The 12,893-nt window shown below is 29.5% G+C and overlaps 1 protein-coding gene across 4 annotated transcripts in view; it reads right to left on the bottom strand.

The window, feature by feature from the left end:
• Gli (carboxyl ester lipase-like protein Gli) overlaps window positions 1-12,893 on the bottom strand; it is a 120,407-nt gene that overhangs the window by 45,573 nt on the left and 61,941 nt on the right. For all 4 annotated transcript variants that reach the window (XR_012757446.1, XM_075373692.1, XM_075373701.1 and 1 more), the window contains exons 9-11: window positions 11,755-11,941; window positions 7,940-8,045; window positions 4,603-4,798 (exon numbers count right to left, since the gene is read on the bottom strand). Coding sequence is in view for 3 of the 4 variants with exons in the window: in XM_075373692.1 (XP_075229807.1) it covers window positions 4,603-4,798; window positions 7,940-8,045; window positions 11,755-11,941 (489 nt within the window). In the remaining variant the exon portion in view is untranslated. The remainder of the gene's footprint in view (window positions 1-4,602; window positions 4,799-7,939; window positions 8,046-11,754; window positions 11,942-12,893) is intronic.

The raw sequence follows: 12,893 nt of genomic DNA, 5'->3' as shown, positions 1-12,893 counted from the left end.
GTTGATGAAGTAATTTAAAATCCGATCTCCGTGGCGGAGTGGTAGCATCTTGGCCTTTCATCTGGAGATCCCAGGTTTGAATCTCAGTCAGGCTTGCATTTTCATACGCTCTTTTACAAAGCTCATAAACTCTTTTACAAAGAGTACTTTGAAGAGTTTTCATAACTCGTTTACAAAATTCCATTTCCATTTTCCTTGCACAAACTTCAAATGTATGTGGCAAAATCATCAAGCCAAAAGAAAAAACCAAGCTCTATCTCTTAAAATTTAAACAATTGAGAAAGATGGGCTTTCTAAAGAGCTATCTGAAGAGTATGTTATCTTAAATAAAAAAGGGTCTTTCTAATAACCAAGATTAAACTTCTAAAATTGTAGTAATTCCTTTTTTGAAATTCTAAGCTACATCTATATGTATAGTATACATTCAATTTGCAAATACAATTTGCCATAGTGTGCATTAATCTTCTTATTTGTGTTCAAACCTAAGGTTGGTTTGCAGCAACTCTCCATTTGTCTCTTTGGAATGATTTTTCTTTCATTTCTTTATAATTTTTACAAGTCACATCATTCATAATCTGTTGACAGTATATCTTCCTTGGCCTTCCCTTCATCTCTTTTCTTCCACATAACCTTCCATTATCATCTCCACAATGTTTTCATGATGAAGTATATCCAGTACTCTGCTCTTCTTTTTCTTATCATTCCACAGCTTTCTTTCTTCTCTTACTTTTCTTAAAACCTTTTCATTGATAACTCTGTCACACCATATTGTTTTCATCATCTTCCTTTAACTCCACACCTCAAAAGCTTCAATTCTTCTTTTTTCCTCAGTCTTTATACTCCAAGTCTTGCTTGCATACAATGCTATCCTCCATACGTAGCTTTTCAATAATCATTTCCTATTTTCCCATGAAACAGCTGTGAAAGAAAATCAATTTCTCTTGAAGCAGAAAGCCTGCTTTATTTCATTTATCCAGTTAACTATAACTCTTTTACTTCATCATCACTAATAATCTTACACCCCCATATAAGTGAACTCCTTAACTTCTTCAATTTCCTTCCTATTGAGTACAAGGGCTGTCCAGAAAGGAAATTATGTTTTGAAATAAAAAACCAGCCAAATAAAAAAAAGAAATTTTATTATATACAATTGAAAGGGACAATCTATTTTTCTACATAGTCACCACTTAAATTGAGGCACTTATCATAATGATGCATAAGGTTTTCAATTCCTTGTCTGTAGAAATGTACCGCCTTAGATTTTTGGCACCCATCTTGCACAAAACTTGTGATAACCAAGCTTCCCCGATGCAATTTCATGCAGTAAACTTCATGAAATTTGGGGAAAATGAAGCGAGAGTTCCGTAATCGTAATGTGACGATTTTCACAAATTTTATTGTTGATTTTCATTCAGTTCATCAGTCACAAGGCTAGGTCGACCACTGTGGTCCTCATCATGAACACTGGTGTGACTATTTTTAAACTGAATGACCACTGCCTCACTCCATCTTCACTCATTACTCCATCTTCGTACACCTCACAAAACTGCTGAAGAATTTCAACTGGTTTGATGGTTTTTGCCAGTAAAAACCTAATCACTGAACGCACCCCTCACAACTCGCAGGAGTTGTTAATTTTCTATTAAGCACACATTTCAATAATTCACAATGAACAAAGTAGAAAAATCACAGTCCACATGCTATGACAACTTGATGCGTACTGAGAGTAGAAACGTTTTGATGCCAAGATGACGGCTCTATTCCCTCCCAACTCCAAGCTAGGCACAAACACCTAGCTTCTGGACCACCCTCATAATATGTGAGTAAGTTCAATCTCCATTTTGTTGCACACAATTATTTTAGTTTTCCCTTTGTTAATCTTCATGTCGTATTATTTGTTCAAAATGTCCTCTATCCTTTGTAACAAGTCAGCAAAGTCTTGTTCACTTTCTGCAAATACTGTGATGTCATCTGCAAACTTAGCGTACTTATGAGGGTCATTCAAATATAAACTGGAATTTGTTTACGTGCCTTTATTGATATTACATAAAATTACAAATAAATTACCTTATTTTTCTACATAATTTCCTTCAACAGAAATACATTTTTCACTGGATAGATAGCTTCCTGATTTCCTCATCAAAAAACCAAAATGGTTGTCCCAACAACAAATTGTACACATAAAGCTTGACTGCAATATCATCTTTGAATCTTTCCCTTCCTAAAGATTCTTTCAGTAAACCAAATATATGGAAATCACACAGCAAAGTTAAGGAGTTAGGTCAGCACTGTGTGGTGAGTGTTCAAGAGGTGTCCAATGAATTTTAATGAGTTTATCATTGAGTCTGTGCTGCTGTATGCAGTCATGTATTGTTGAGAAGGAGGACATTGCAAATCAGTTGCCGGAGTCGTTTATTGTAATATTGACATAATGCAACAACTAGCACTAGTATGCCTTATTTACCATTCTTCATTAATGCAGGAAATCAATCAGCAGCACATCGTTTGAGTCCCAAAACACAATTGCCAGAATATTTCCAGGTGACAAGTGTTTCTTAACCTTGACTGGTGGCATCTCCCCACTTTTCCCCAATCCATACTTGTTCTTTTGCTTTCCGGGATATAGTGGTGGACCCAGGTTTTATAATGAGTTACAATATGGTTCATAATGTCCTTCCTTTTTCCTCAAAACAATTCAGAAGCTGCTACAGGTGTCTTTCTGGACATTTCTCTGTGCCTCAGTAAGAAAACGTGGAACCCACCTCATTGACACTTTGCTATATCCAAAAGTACTGGAAACATTATATGCACCCTCACAAGACTTATACCTTCTTCTGATGCAATTTCAGCAACGGTTATGTGATGGTCACTATCTACAAGGTCATGAATGGCCCGAATATTATCATCGTTGATTCTGGTTCGCAGATGACGCTGGTTGCCACTTCAGAATTTTTTGGCCCAATCAAACACTTGAGAGTTTTTGACAGAATGGCATCTCCAAACTGTGTTTAGAATTGAGTGAAAATATTAGAAGAGTTGGTGAGAAATTGGATTATAATTAGTTGTGCAATGGACGATTGTACGTCCTCCTAATTTGTGGAAGTGTGATATAAGGAACGTGGCTGACTGGTTGCACCCCTCCACACATATCCACCAACTAACTACGCACAGCGCCTAACCACATTCACTGTTCTTTCTCAGGCAGTGTGGTGGCAAAATTCCGGTTTATATTTGAATGACCCTCTGTCTTTGTATTTTACACCTTTATTCACGTTTTCTTCTCTTACTTTATCCAATGCTTCCTGTATACATGCATTAAACAAGTAAGGTGACAAATTACATCCCTGTTAAACACCTTTCTTTATTTTGGCTTTCTCTTCTCCTTTCCATTTCTAATCTCAATTCAATCGTTAATATAAAGTTCCTGTATTATCTTCCAATCTTTGTAAGAAACTACTAACAAAATGTACTGAGAGGCAGAACCACAGAACTGAAGTTTATGACCATGGAAAAAGAAAAGAGAAACAAAAGTAAAATAAAAATAATTGTTTTGTATTTGAAGCATGATGTCACTTTCTTAATACTTTGCTTCATAAATAAAAATATAATGCTTCATAAACAGTTGCATCATTAAGGTACTAAGAGATGACTATTCATGGTGTGCCAATGTTTCAGAGAACAATAGCATAGTAGTAATGTTCTGGCTGATCATCCAATCTTGCTGTTATGTGGCGACTAAAAATTCATGGCTAACAATTGATTTACTAAAACAAAGCAATAGTGAAACTGGAGAAAATACTTAAAAACTAATTTAGCTTTTCTGAAATTTTTCTACACATAAAAAGTTAAGAGATAAGGAACGTATCAGACAGGCTATCTAATGTTAAAACTATTTAGCAAATGAGGAAAAAATTTGAGAATGGATCACTATCCAAAGAAAGAAAATAAAGCTCTTAAGATTTTTTTTGATGACACTACATTTTTATTAAAAAAGAAACAGTAAGAAGAAACACTAATGGGATAGAATTATTCCTAGGGGAGATATTCAATTTAAAAATAAATTAGACTAAACAAATATAATGAAATGTGACAGAAAGGAGGATTTATTATTAAAATAAGGAAACACATACACCAGAAGTTGCAAAATTTTATTATGTAGATAGTGAAATTACAAAGGATGGATGAAATAAGATAAGAGATCGAAAGCAAAACGGTACAGTCAGGAGGTCATTTATAAAAAAAAAGAAATCTGCAAGTACCAAATAGAATTCGAAGAATAAAAAAAAATTCCTGAAAATATTTGTATGGAATGTATCACTTTATGACAATGAAATGTGGCCTTTGAAATATGGTTTTACAGGGTGCTAAAAATTAAATGAGTTAATAAAGTATAAAATGAGAAAGACTTTAAGGTAAATAGTTGGAGACACAAATTTGTGGCAGAATCTTGAAAAGAGATGAACTAGATTGGCAGGTTACTAGTTAAAGACATATATATAGGCAATTTGGTAACAAACAAATGAAGATGTAATAAATATGTTAATGTTAAAAGATTATCATAGAACAAGAAAATTAGAATCTTAATAACTACAATAATATTACCTCTGTTGAAGGAGGATATGTTGGAACTAAGATGCCAACAACAGTTGGAAGATACCATGTCCAAAATGCAGACTCAGTCTGCCTATAATTCATCAAAATAGATGAATTGTATGTTGTGTTAAGGTTTAAATATTTTAGTTGTCCTGTTTCTGCTTTTTCAAAATGTAAACCCAAGATCTGTGTATGAGTAGGATTTCTGAAAAAATAAAACAGAACTGTAATTAAACAGACGCTGTTTTTTTCTTATACGTTAAAAAGGTTATTTATTATATTCTCATATTACTTAATATACTTAAAAATAATTTTTAAACTGTCACATAAAACTACTATGATAAGTTCTTTAAAAAATCACTGACATTTCTTTGTGACCTTAATGAAGAATCGTTTTAAATTGTTTGAAAGTCATATTTTTGAACTGCAGTTCAAAAATATAAAAAAATGTACAAGGTTATACATTAACAAAACCATGCTATATATAATAAAAAAATAACAGATTATTAATCCAGACAACTGAGCAGCACTAATTCTCTTTACACTAAACTAAAGGTTATGTCTTAATTATTGTTATTCACCATTGATAACAAAGTTATTGAAGTAAATAAAATCTTTATTTCTATTTGTCATACAAAGTTCATTCACATAATTATATTCTGTATTTAGGTGATCTATTGATATATATGATAGTAATTTTAATTTTTTCTAAAATATATATAATATATATATATATATATAGTTATTTTGATATGTTATTTTATATAATTTACATACAACTGATGATGTGGGATCCTGCAAAAGTGCTACTGGAATAAAGAAAAGAAAAATAAGGTACGTGTCATTTCATTTACTTTTTAATTCTGTTCTTGGGTTGTTAAAGTTGGTTTTTGATTATATAAAATACAATTAACCTAATGTCCAATGGGTGTAAAATAATCTGCCACATAAATGAAGTTATATCAGTTTGTCTTCTATGGAGGAAGAGGTTGATTCTTTTATTGATTGCAGAAATTGATTGTTCTCTTATTAGCAACCTGATGCATTTATTTAACCTTGTTACCCCTGATTTAACCTTTGTGCAGTGTACATGTGTTCTGTTATGGTTGATTATCTTCTGGATGTTATGTATCTCTTTCTGTGTGAATTTTTGTATGAGTCTTAGTTATAAATTTTTTGTAGAACGAAAAATGATATGACAATGATTCTGATATCTTATATTAAAATAAAATATTGTGTTGATGCGGATGCGGATGGCAATATGAGCTAAAAACATAAAAGTCTTAAGCTTATGTCATTTACTGTGGATCATAGTGAATGGAGTTTTTTTAATTTGTTTAAAGACATTATTTTTGAACTGATATACTGATAAACTAATAATATAACTTATATAATTACCGTATATACTGATACATGACTTTTTTCTTATTCTCTATAACAAGTTTTATTCTTATTCTTATTTCTTATTGACTTTTTTCTTATTCTCTATAACAAGTTTTATTACTGATAAATTATTTTTAGATAATTGTTCTAATACTAGAAAAACAGTAATTTAAATATTTATAATATAATTTAGTAATACATCATAATTGAATAACAGTTTATTTTGATAGATAAAGTGCATAATGTGCTACCATTTTACACGCTATAACTTCTGTAATGATTTTTTTTTGTTCTAAACATCTGAATCTATTCCTTTCATATAGTGATTCACAGATATGCTGGTCTTAAAAATTGTGTAAATGGCTTCATATTACAAAACTGAATGTTACCAGATGACAGAAACAGATGAAAATCAATAGAGCTACAAAAGTTAAATTCAATCTGTTTGCCTCTAATAACCTAGTAAGGACATTTGAATATCAACAACATAAATTCACAATTATCTGTCAAACCAACCTTCTTCTAAAGTTTTTTAGAGGTGACTTTTTTCCAGGGAGAATTGTCTCTAATTGTTTACTCATTAAAATTACAAGAGGAATCTGCTTAGATGTGAAAAACTGTACAGAATGTTTTCAAGCAGCTGTTATGGAATGCAAAAATGAATAATTACCACAATCAGAACCAACACAGTTTGGGAAAAAGCAAGTGGTGTGCATTCTGTACTCTTAACAGGAGTAAGAAGGCAAGGTTGTCAAAGTATTTTTATGAAAACTAGTGTTATAAAATAATATCTTGAATTTAACATAAACAATTTTCTGTTCCAATAAATATAAAAATAAAATATGATGATCAGTAAACTGATCTTTTGCAGAAAAGACTTTTTTCTTATTCTCTATAACAAGTTTTATTACTGATAAATTATTTTTAGATAATTGTTCTAATACTAGAAAAACAGTAATTTAAATATTTATAATATAATTTAGTAATACATCATAATTGAATAACAGTTTATTTTGATAGATAAAGTGCATAATGTGCTACCATTTTACACGCTATAACTTCTGTAATGATTTTTTTTTGTTCTAAACATCTGAATTTATTCCTTTCATATAGTGATTCACAGTTTTATAATATGAGGTGATTTTCAGACTTCTTTGACAATCTGTGTAATAAAATATTAACATAAATCCTATAAATTAAAAATAATCAAGACACATAAAAAATAAATAAAGGATTTATTAGAAAGATGTAAACATGGTTAAATTGTGCTCTAATGGCACCAAGACTAACATCTATACTAATACATTAAATAAAGGCTTAATTTATAAACATTTTGGGCTTACAGTGTCTGTCAGTCATGTAAGAAAAGAAAAATATTAATAAACTTTTCTTCATACACCTTGCAACTTTTGATACATTGACAGTTTAGTTATTTTAAGTTCAAAAGTTTTATTGAAAACTTTCTGGGATTATTGGCGAAAATACACATTTTTTGGTAATTCTAATATTTTCAAAAAAATTAATCTTCTCTTTTTGCACAGCTGAAGTTTATGTAAAAAAAAACCTATTAAAAAGACATGCAGATTTTCTTAAAGATGAAACTTAATATCATTTTTTAACTTAATACTTTCATTCTCATTTTTGAATTTGTGTTTATCACTTTAATTTAAAAAGTCAGTAATATGTAATAAAAACCATTTTTTACATAATGGCAAAAACAAATAGGAGCTCATACATTAAAGAGGTTGTAAAAAAAAATGAGCTCATACATTAAAGAGGTTGTAAAAAAAAATAAGACAATAATTTCCTTCAATAAATATAAATAAACCCCTTTCTTCTCTGTACCTTCTTAGTTTCAGTAATACTTTAAAATATAATAAATATATATTCTACAATCTTAAAATTTTTAATAAAATGCTTTGATATCTCTTAGCACATTAACATTAATAACAAATTTACTTACCCGTATTTTGCAAAGTCAGTAAATGCTTTCATGAAGAAGTGGCTCATATTACGATCATTGTTCGTCCACATTGTTCTTTCAAGATGAGGTTTAGCAGGAAAATATTCTAAAAAATATAAGTGAAAAAATTCTTCTTATATGTAATAACATGATATGAGAATTAACATATATGAAATTCAAAAGTGTTATTCTCTGGCACTGGTATTGAAATCAAAAATTTAATTAATACTGAATAACAGTAAGCATTGTCAACCTTAAAAAAATACTTTTTAAAACTTCAATTAGTGTCATAAATATCTTAATCTGTGAGGAAATGCATAACTTGACTCTTGGTGTTATTAAATAAAATACGCTAAGTCCTACACTGAATAACACTTAAATGAGTTGAGGCTTTATGAACTGCAAATCCACACAGAACACAATGATATTATCCATGTTCAAGTATAATCATTACAAATGTCCTCAAAAATATACAGTGCTTAGATTTGGTACAGTGTCTATGTTTCACCACTTATCTTTTCATGATAATGTTACTGTAAATTAGTGCATGAATGATAGGTTGTTCTGTGCACATTGCTGCAATTTTGTGATATGTGGGAGATCAAAGCAGTAAAGTCTCGCAAGACCAACTATAATGACTATGTTTTGGATATAATTGCTTCACAATGGTCAGATAGTGATGACAAATAATCTCCTCAGTTGCTTTTTATCTTTTTTCCCATTTTGAAATGTTAAATATTGTTTACGGTATGTAATTTGTTTAAAATTACTTTATTATATGTTCATTTCATATTACTATTTGGAATTTATTCTTATAAAGTATATAAATTAAACTTTTTGGAATGATTTTTTTTTTATTATTACCCTATTCAACATTTATAAAAATAAGAATCTCAAACTCTGTATGGCCCAAAACCCACTGTATGGAGACCCATCCTTTCTATCGTGCATTCCCAAGCAAAAGCTTCAAGTATTTGGTAAATTTATTCATCTTCATAAAAAAATTAAGGATGGAGATCTTCAGCAAGTTTGTTATGTTATAATCCATACTAGGTTCCACTCCTTATGCTCAACAAGATATTATATGATTCAACTTTTTTGCTCAATTTGTCCTATTGCACAATGAATAAAAAGTTTCTAATATGATTGTGAAATGTAAGGAAATCCATGTAAAAGAGTCTATAAAAATTTATCTAATTGATTAAATGTATTGTTTTATTTACTATTAGTTCTAGGACTTAACATGCTTATAAAAAAAATTCTGAAATAGAATGCAGAAGTAAAAAGAAAAAAAAGTGACATGAATCCTAAATAGTTTTTCAATTTAAGACCACATCTGCTGTACATGCAACATTTCTATGACACCAAAATAATGTGATTTTATTTTTTAATAGAATGTTCTTTCTAATGATTCCTCTAGTCAAATTTTGTAGAAGTTTCAGTTTGTAGCTTATATTGAAAATGGTAGTGGTAGTTATGGTTAATCATTAAAAAATAAAAAATGGGGCAAATAGCAATAAAATTTTTTTTCAAATTAGAAAGAATGTTTTGGAAATGTTTAATGATTTATAAATGTTTATAATGATGAATGTTTTTCTCAACTATCAGTATTTTAGTGATAAATTTTTAAAAAAATTTGCTTCATTAATAGCCTAATGGAACTTAACAATCAAGACAACCTTGGAAGCAATATTATTGATAAATTTCAAAATTTAGAAATTACTTAAAATATTTAAATTTCTCCACATTATTACACACAGGAAAAGTAATTTTGCTAAATGATTTATATTTATACAACAATAAGTTAAAAAAAAAAAAAGAATTTAGCACAGAGATTTTGAAATTAAACATGATATGAATGAAAGAATGACACATGACTATATATTTATAACTAACAATTGTACCATTTTATATATTTTAAAAAAGGTTTTTTTTTCATAAATGATAAAGGAATGCATTAACATGAACTACCAAAATGACCTTAATTTCTAATGAACTACTATTATTGCTGTAACATATTTTAACTCTTTGAGGTATAGATTTAAATAAATCAATTTTTTTTTTTTTTTTTTTGTAAGTCATATGGGTATAAAAGCATGTAATATCATGCAAAATATTTTTTATTACCATCACTTACCCTTATTAGAGATGGTATACAGACTGTACCACTGTTCCTATGAGATACTCTAGAATAAGGGAATAAAAATGACAAAACCCGTAACATATAATGGAATTTTAATTTATTTTGTAAGAATAATATATAAAATTGAAAATAAAAGTTGGAGATATTAATTGTAACTTGATATTAATTATAACTGGAAACAGTTCTTATTTTGCTTAGGCATAGAGAAACTTGGCATTGTGTGCATATCCACTTTGGCTTCTGTGCTGCACAGCGCACATTTATATGTTCCTATGTTTATATGTTCCTCTTTCAGACTGATGACTGGCGCTGTTTGTTCTTATATTTCTAGGGACTTGTGGTTTATTTTTCTTTGAAAGTGCTGCAGGCCCTTTAAGTGACACAAAGGTCAGCGAGCGACTAACAACACACGAATATATTCACTAGAAATACTGCACCTGAAATCTTTTAAGAGACATTTTTTCAACATCTAGTTCTTTCCAGATGATATAACTATTCACTACTGAAATGTGAACTAAGTGCCAAAAATCTGTAACTGCCGCTTTTTACTGTGTCGATCAATACCATTGTTGCATGGTTGTACAAAATTTATACCATCACTTTTAATAATAATTACTGAACAAAATATAGTAAAAAAAAAAAAAAAAAAAAAAAAAAGGAAAAGCGTACACTACTTACATGTTTGTATGTATATTTTGTGGATTTATATTCACACCAATTTTGCCACTTCAATAACAAATAATAGCTGTTATTAGCAGACACATTCACATAACCACGATTTCAAAATGTCATAATTATGACAGCACAGTAAATAAGATGGCCGGATCGATCAGGATCGACTCAAAAGTACCATAAGAATTACTCAGGTAAGTATTTGTAGACATATACCGCGATGCAGATGAAGAAAAAAGCTGACAACACAGTTGTGAGATATTCCCGTCACGCGGCTTTTTTCTAATGTACGGCTGGCTTACACAGTTAACCTAATTAAAAATATTTATATTTTTATTTAAATATAACATTTTTTGTACAGCTGTATGTCAGTGCTATGCTAGCAGTCCTTGTGGTGACAGGGAGTAATATTGATGTTGTATACCCACTTAGCCACTAGTTTAGAGCATCTTTTGAGATGGGGTGCGATTTTGAAAATAATTGTTTTTGCAAATATTATTATTTGTTAATTAACATATGTCCCTAAGAAAAATAAGGCCTTAATTAGGCAAAATCTTGAGACAGGGAAGGTGATGTTGCTCTACAGTCTCACTCCCTTGACCTTTTAAGTTGAAAATTAATTGAAATCAATGCCTCATATACAGAAGTAATCTGACTAAATTTGGTCAAAATTGGTCTCGTAGTTCTGGAGATGTAAGGTGATTTAGAGGCCAACACCATGTACACACATGTACATACGAACATTAACACCTGGAAAATTTAGGTGATAATGAACATTAACACCTGGATAATGTTTGTTTTTTGGTATTCCTTAGGTGTCAAAATGTGTCAAGACCAGGTGAAAACCACATATGCCCAAATTGAACCAATTACAATACTTTCCCTTCTACATCTGTAACTCTGCTATTGTGCTAGACGGGAAAGTAACAATTTTAAAAAGGTGGTATAATTAAAGTACCACCATGTCTCAAATAGATAAGGACACATGTTAATGGGTTACCTGCATCCATAAATGGAGCACCAGTGAGAAATAGATGCTCAATGTTATGGGAATACTTCCTCCATTCAGGAAAATGAAGAGATTCCACTGTTGTATTCATAACATACATGTAAACTGGCACACCTTGATCTACCAATAACTTGACCATTTTGTCAGTTGGTGCTCGATACAAGAAGTCTGACAGCATCTAAATCAAAATTAAAATTTACAGTTAGATTCATTGGAGTCTATTTTACAATATTCTGTTATACCAAGAATTTTAAAGCTTCACCTGATTTTATAGATACCAACAGTAAATTAAAAATAATTTTTTTCATTAATTCTGCAGACACTATTAGTATAGTGTGCACTATTAAAAATGACACTTGTTTTTGAACCACTGGTTGTTTTATAGATTAATATAGACACTCTTTAAAGAAATCTGATAGTAACAAATGAATGGCAATAAAGAGACAAAAGTTGGTTTCTGAAATAAGTTTTATTCCCATTCAGTTAAGACTTTCTTAATGAATAAAAAGTGAGCTAGAGCAATAAGGAATCAATTTAGTGTTAATTATTAATTGAATTGGAGATCATATATTTTATTTACATAATTCATGACATTATCCTCTACTCAGGTTATCAGGACTAAGTAGTAGAACCTCGTCATAATTCTAAAAATCCTCAGGGAAGTTACAAAACCTCATAAAAAGTTTTAAAATTTAAACTTAAGTAATTAAGAAAACAATATTAAAAGAAATAAAAGATAATAACTATATATCAATCATAAATAATAAATAATGTACATATATAGTGTGTATTATTTATAGTAAAATTTAAAAAACCTATCAGTTATAAAATTGCATACATACAAACAATAAAAAATTAAATATAATAATTAATAAAATTAAATCCAATTTAAATAATATTCATAATAAGCAGTTCTATACAAAATGAAATGTACAAAAAATTGTAATAAAATTATTCAGAAATAACTAATAGAAGTTTCAAGAACATTTCAGGAATATACTGATATATTCATGTAAACATAATAAACAACAAAAATCAAACTACATAGACCATATTAAAAATAGTAAACATGAATTTTCAAATACAAAAGATATCAATATTAGAAATTACTAATAAAAATTCTTTAGTTT

The sequence above is a fragment of the Lycorma delicatula genome, chromosome 1, assembly GCF_047948215.1.
Source record: "Lycorma delicatula isolate Av1 chromosome 1, ASM4794821v1, whole genome shotgun sequence".
NCBI classification, from domain to species: Eukaryota; Metazoa; Arthropoda; class Insecta; order Hemiptera; family Fulgoridae; genus Lycorma; species Lycorma delicatula.
Note: the sequence above shows the minus strand (reverse complement) of the source record. Positions and strands in the feature narration are given on the sequence as shown.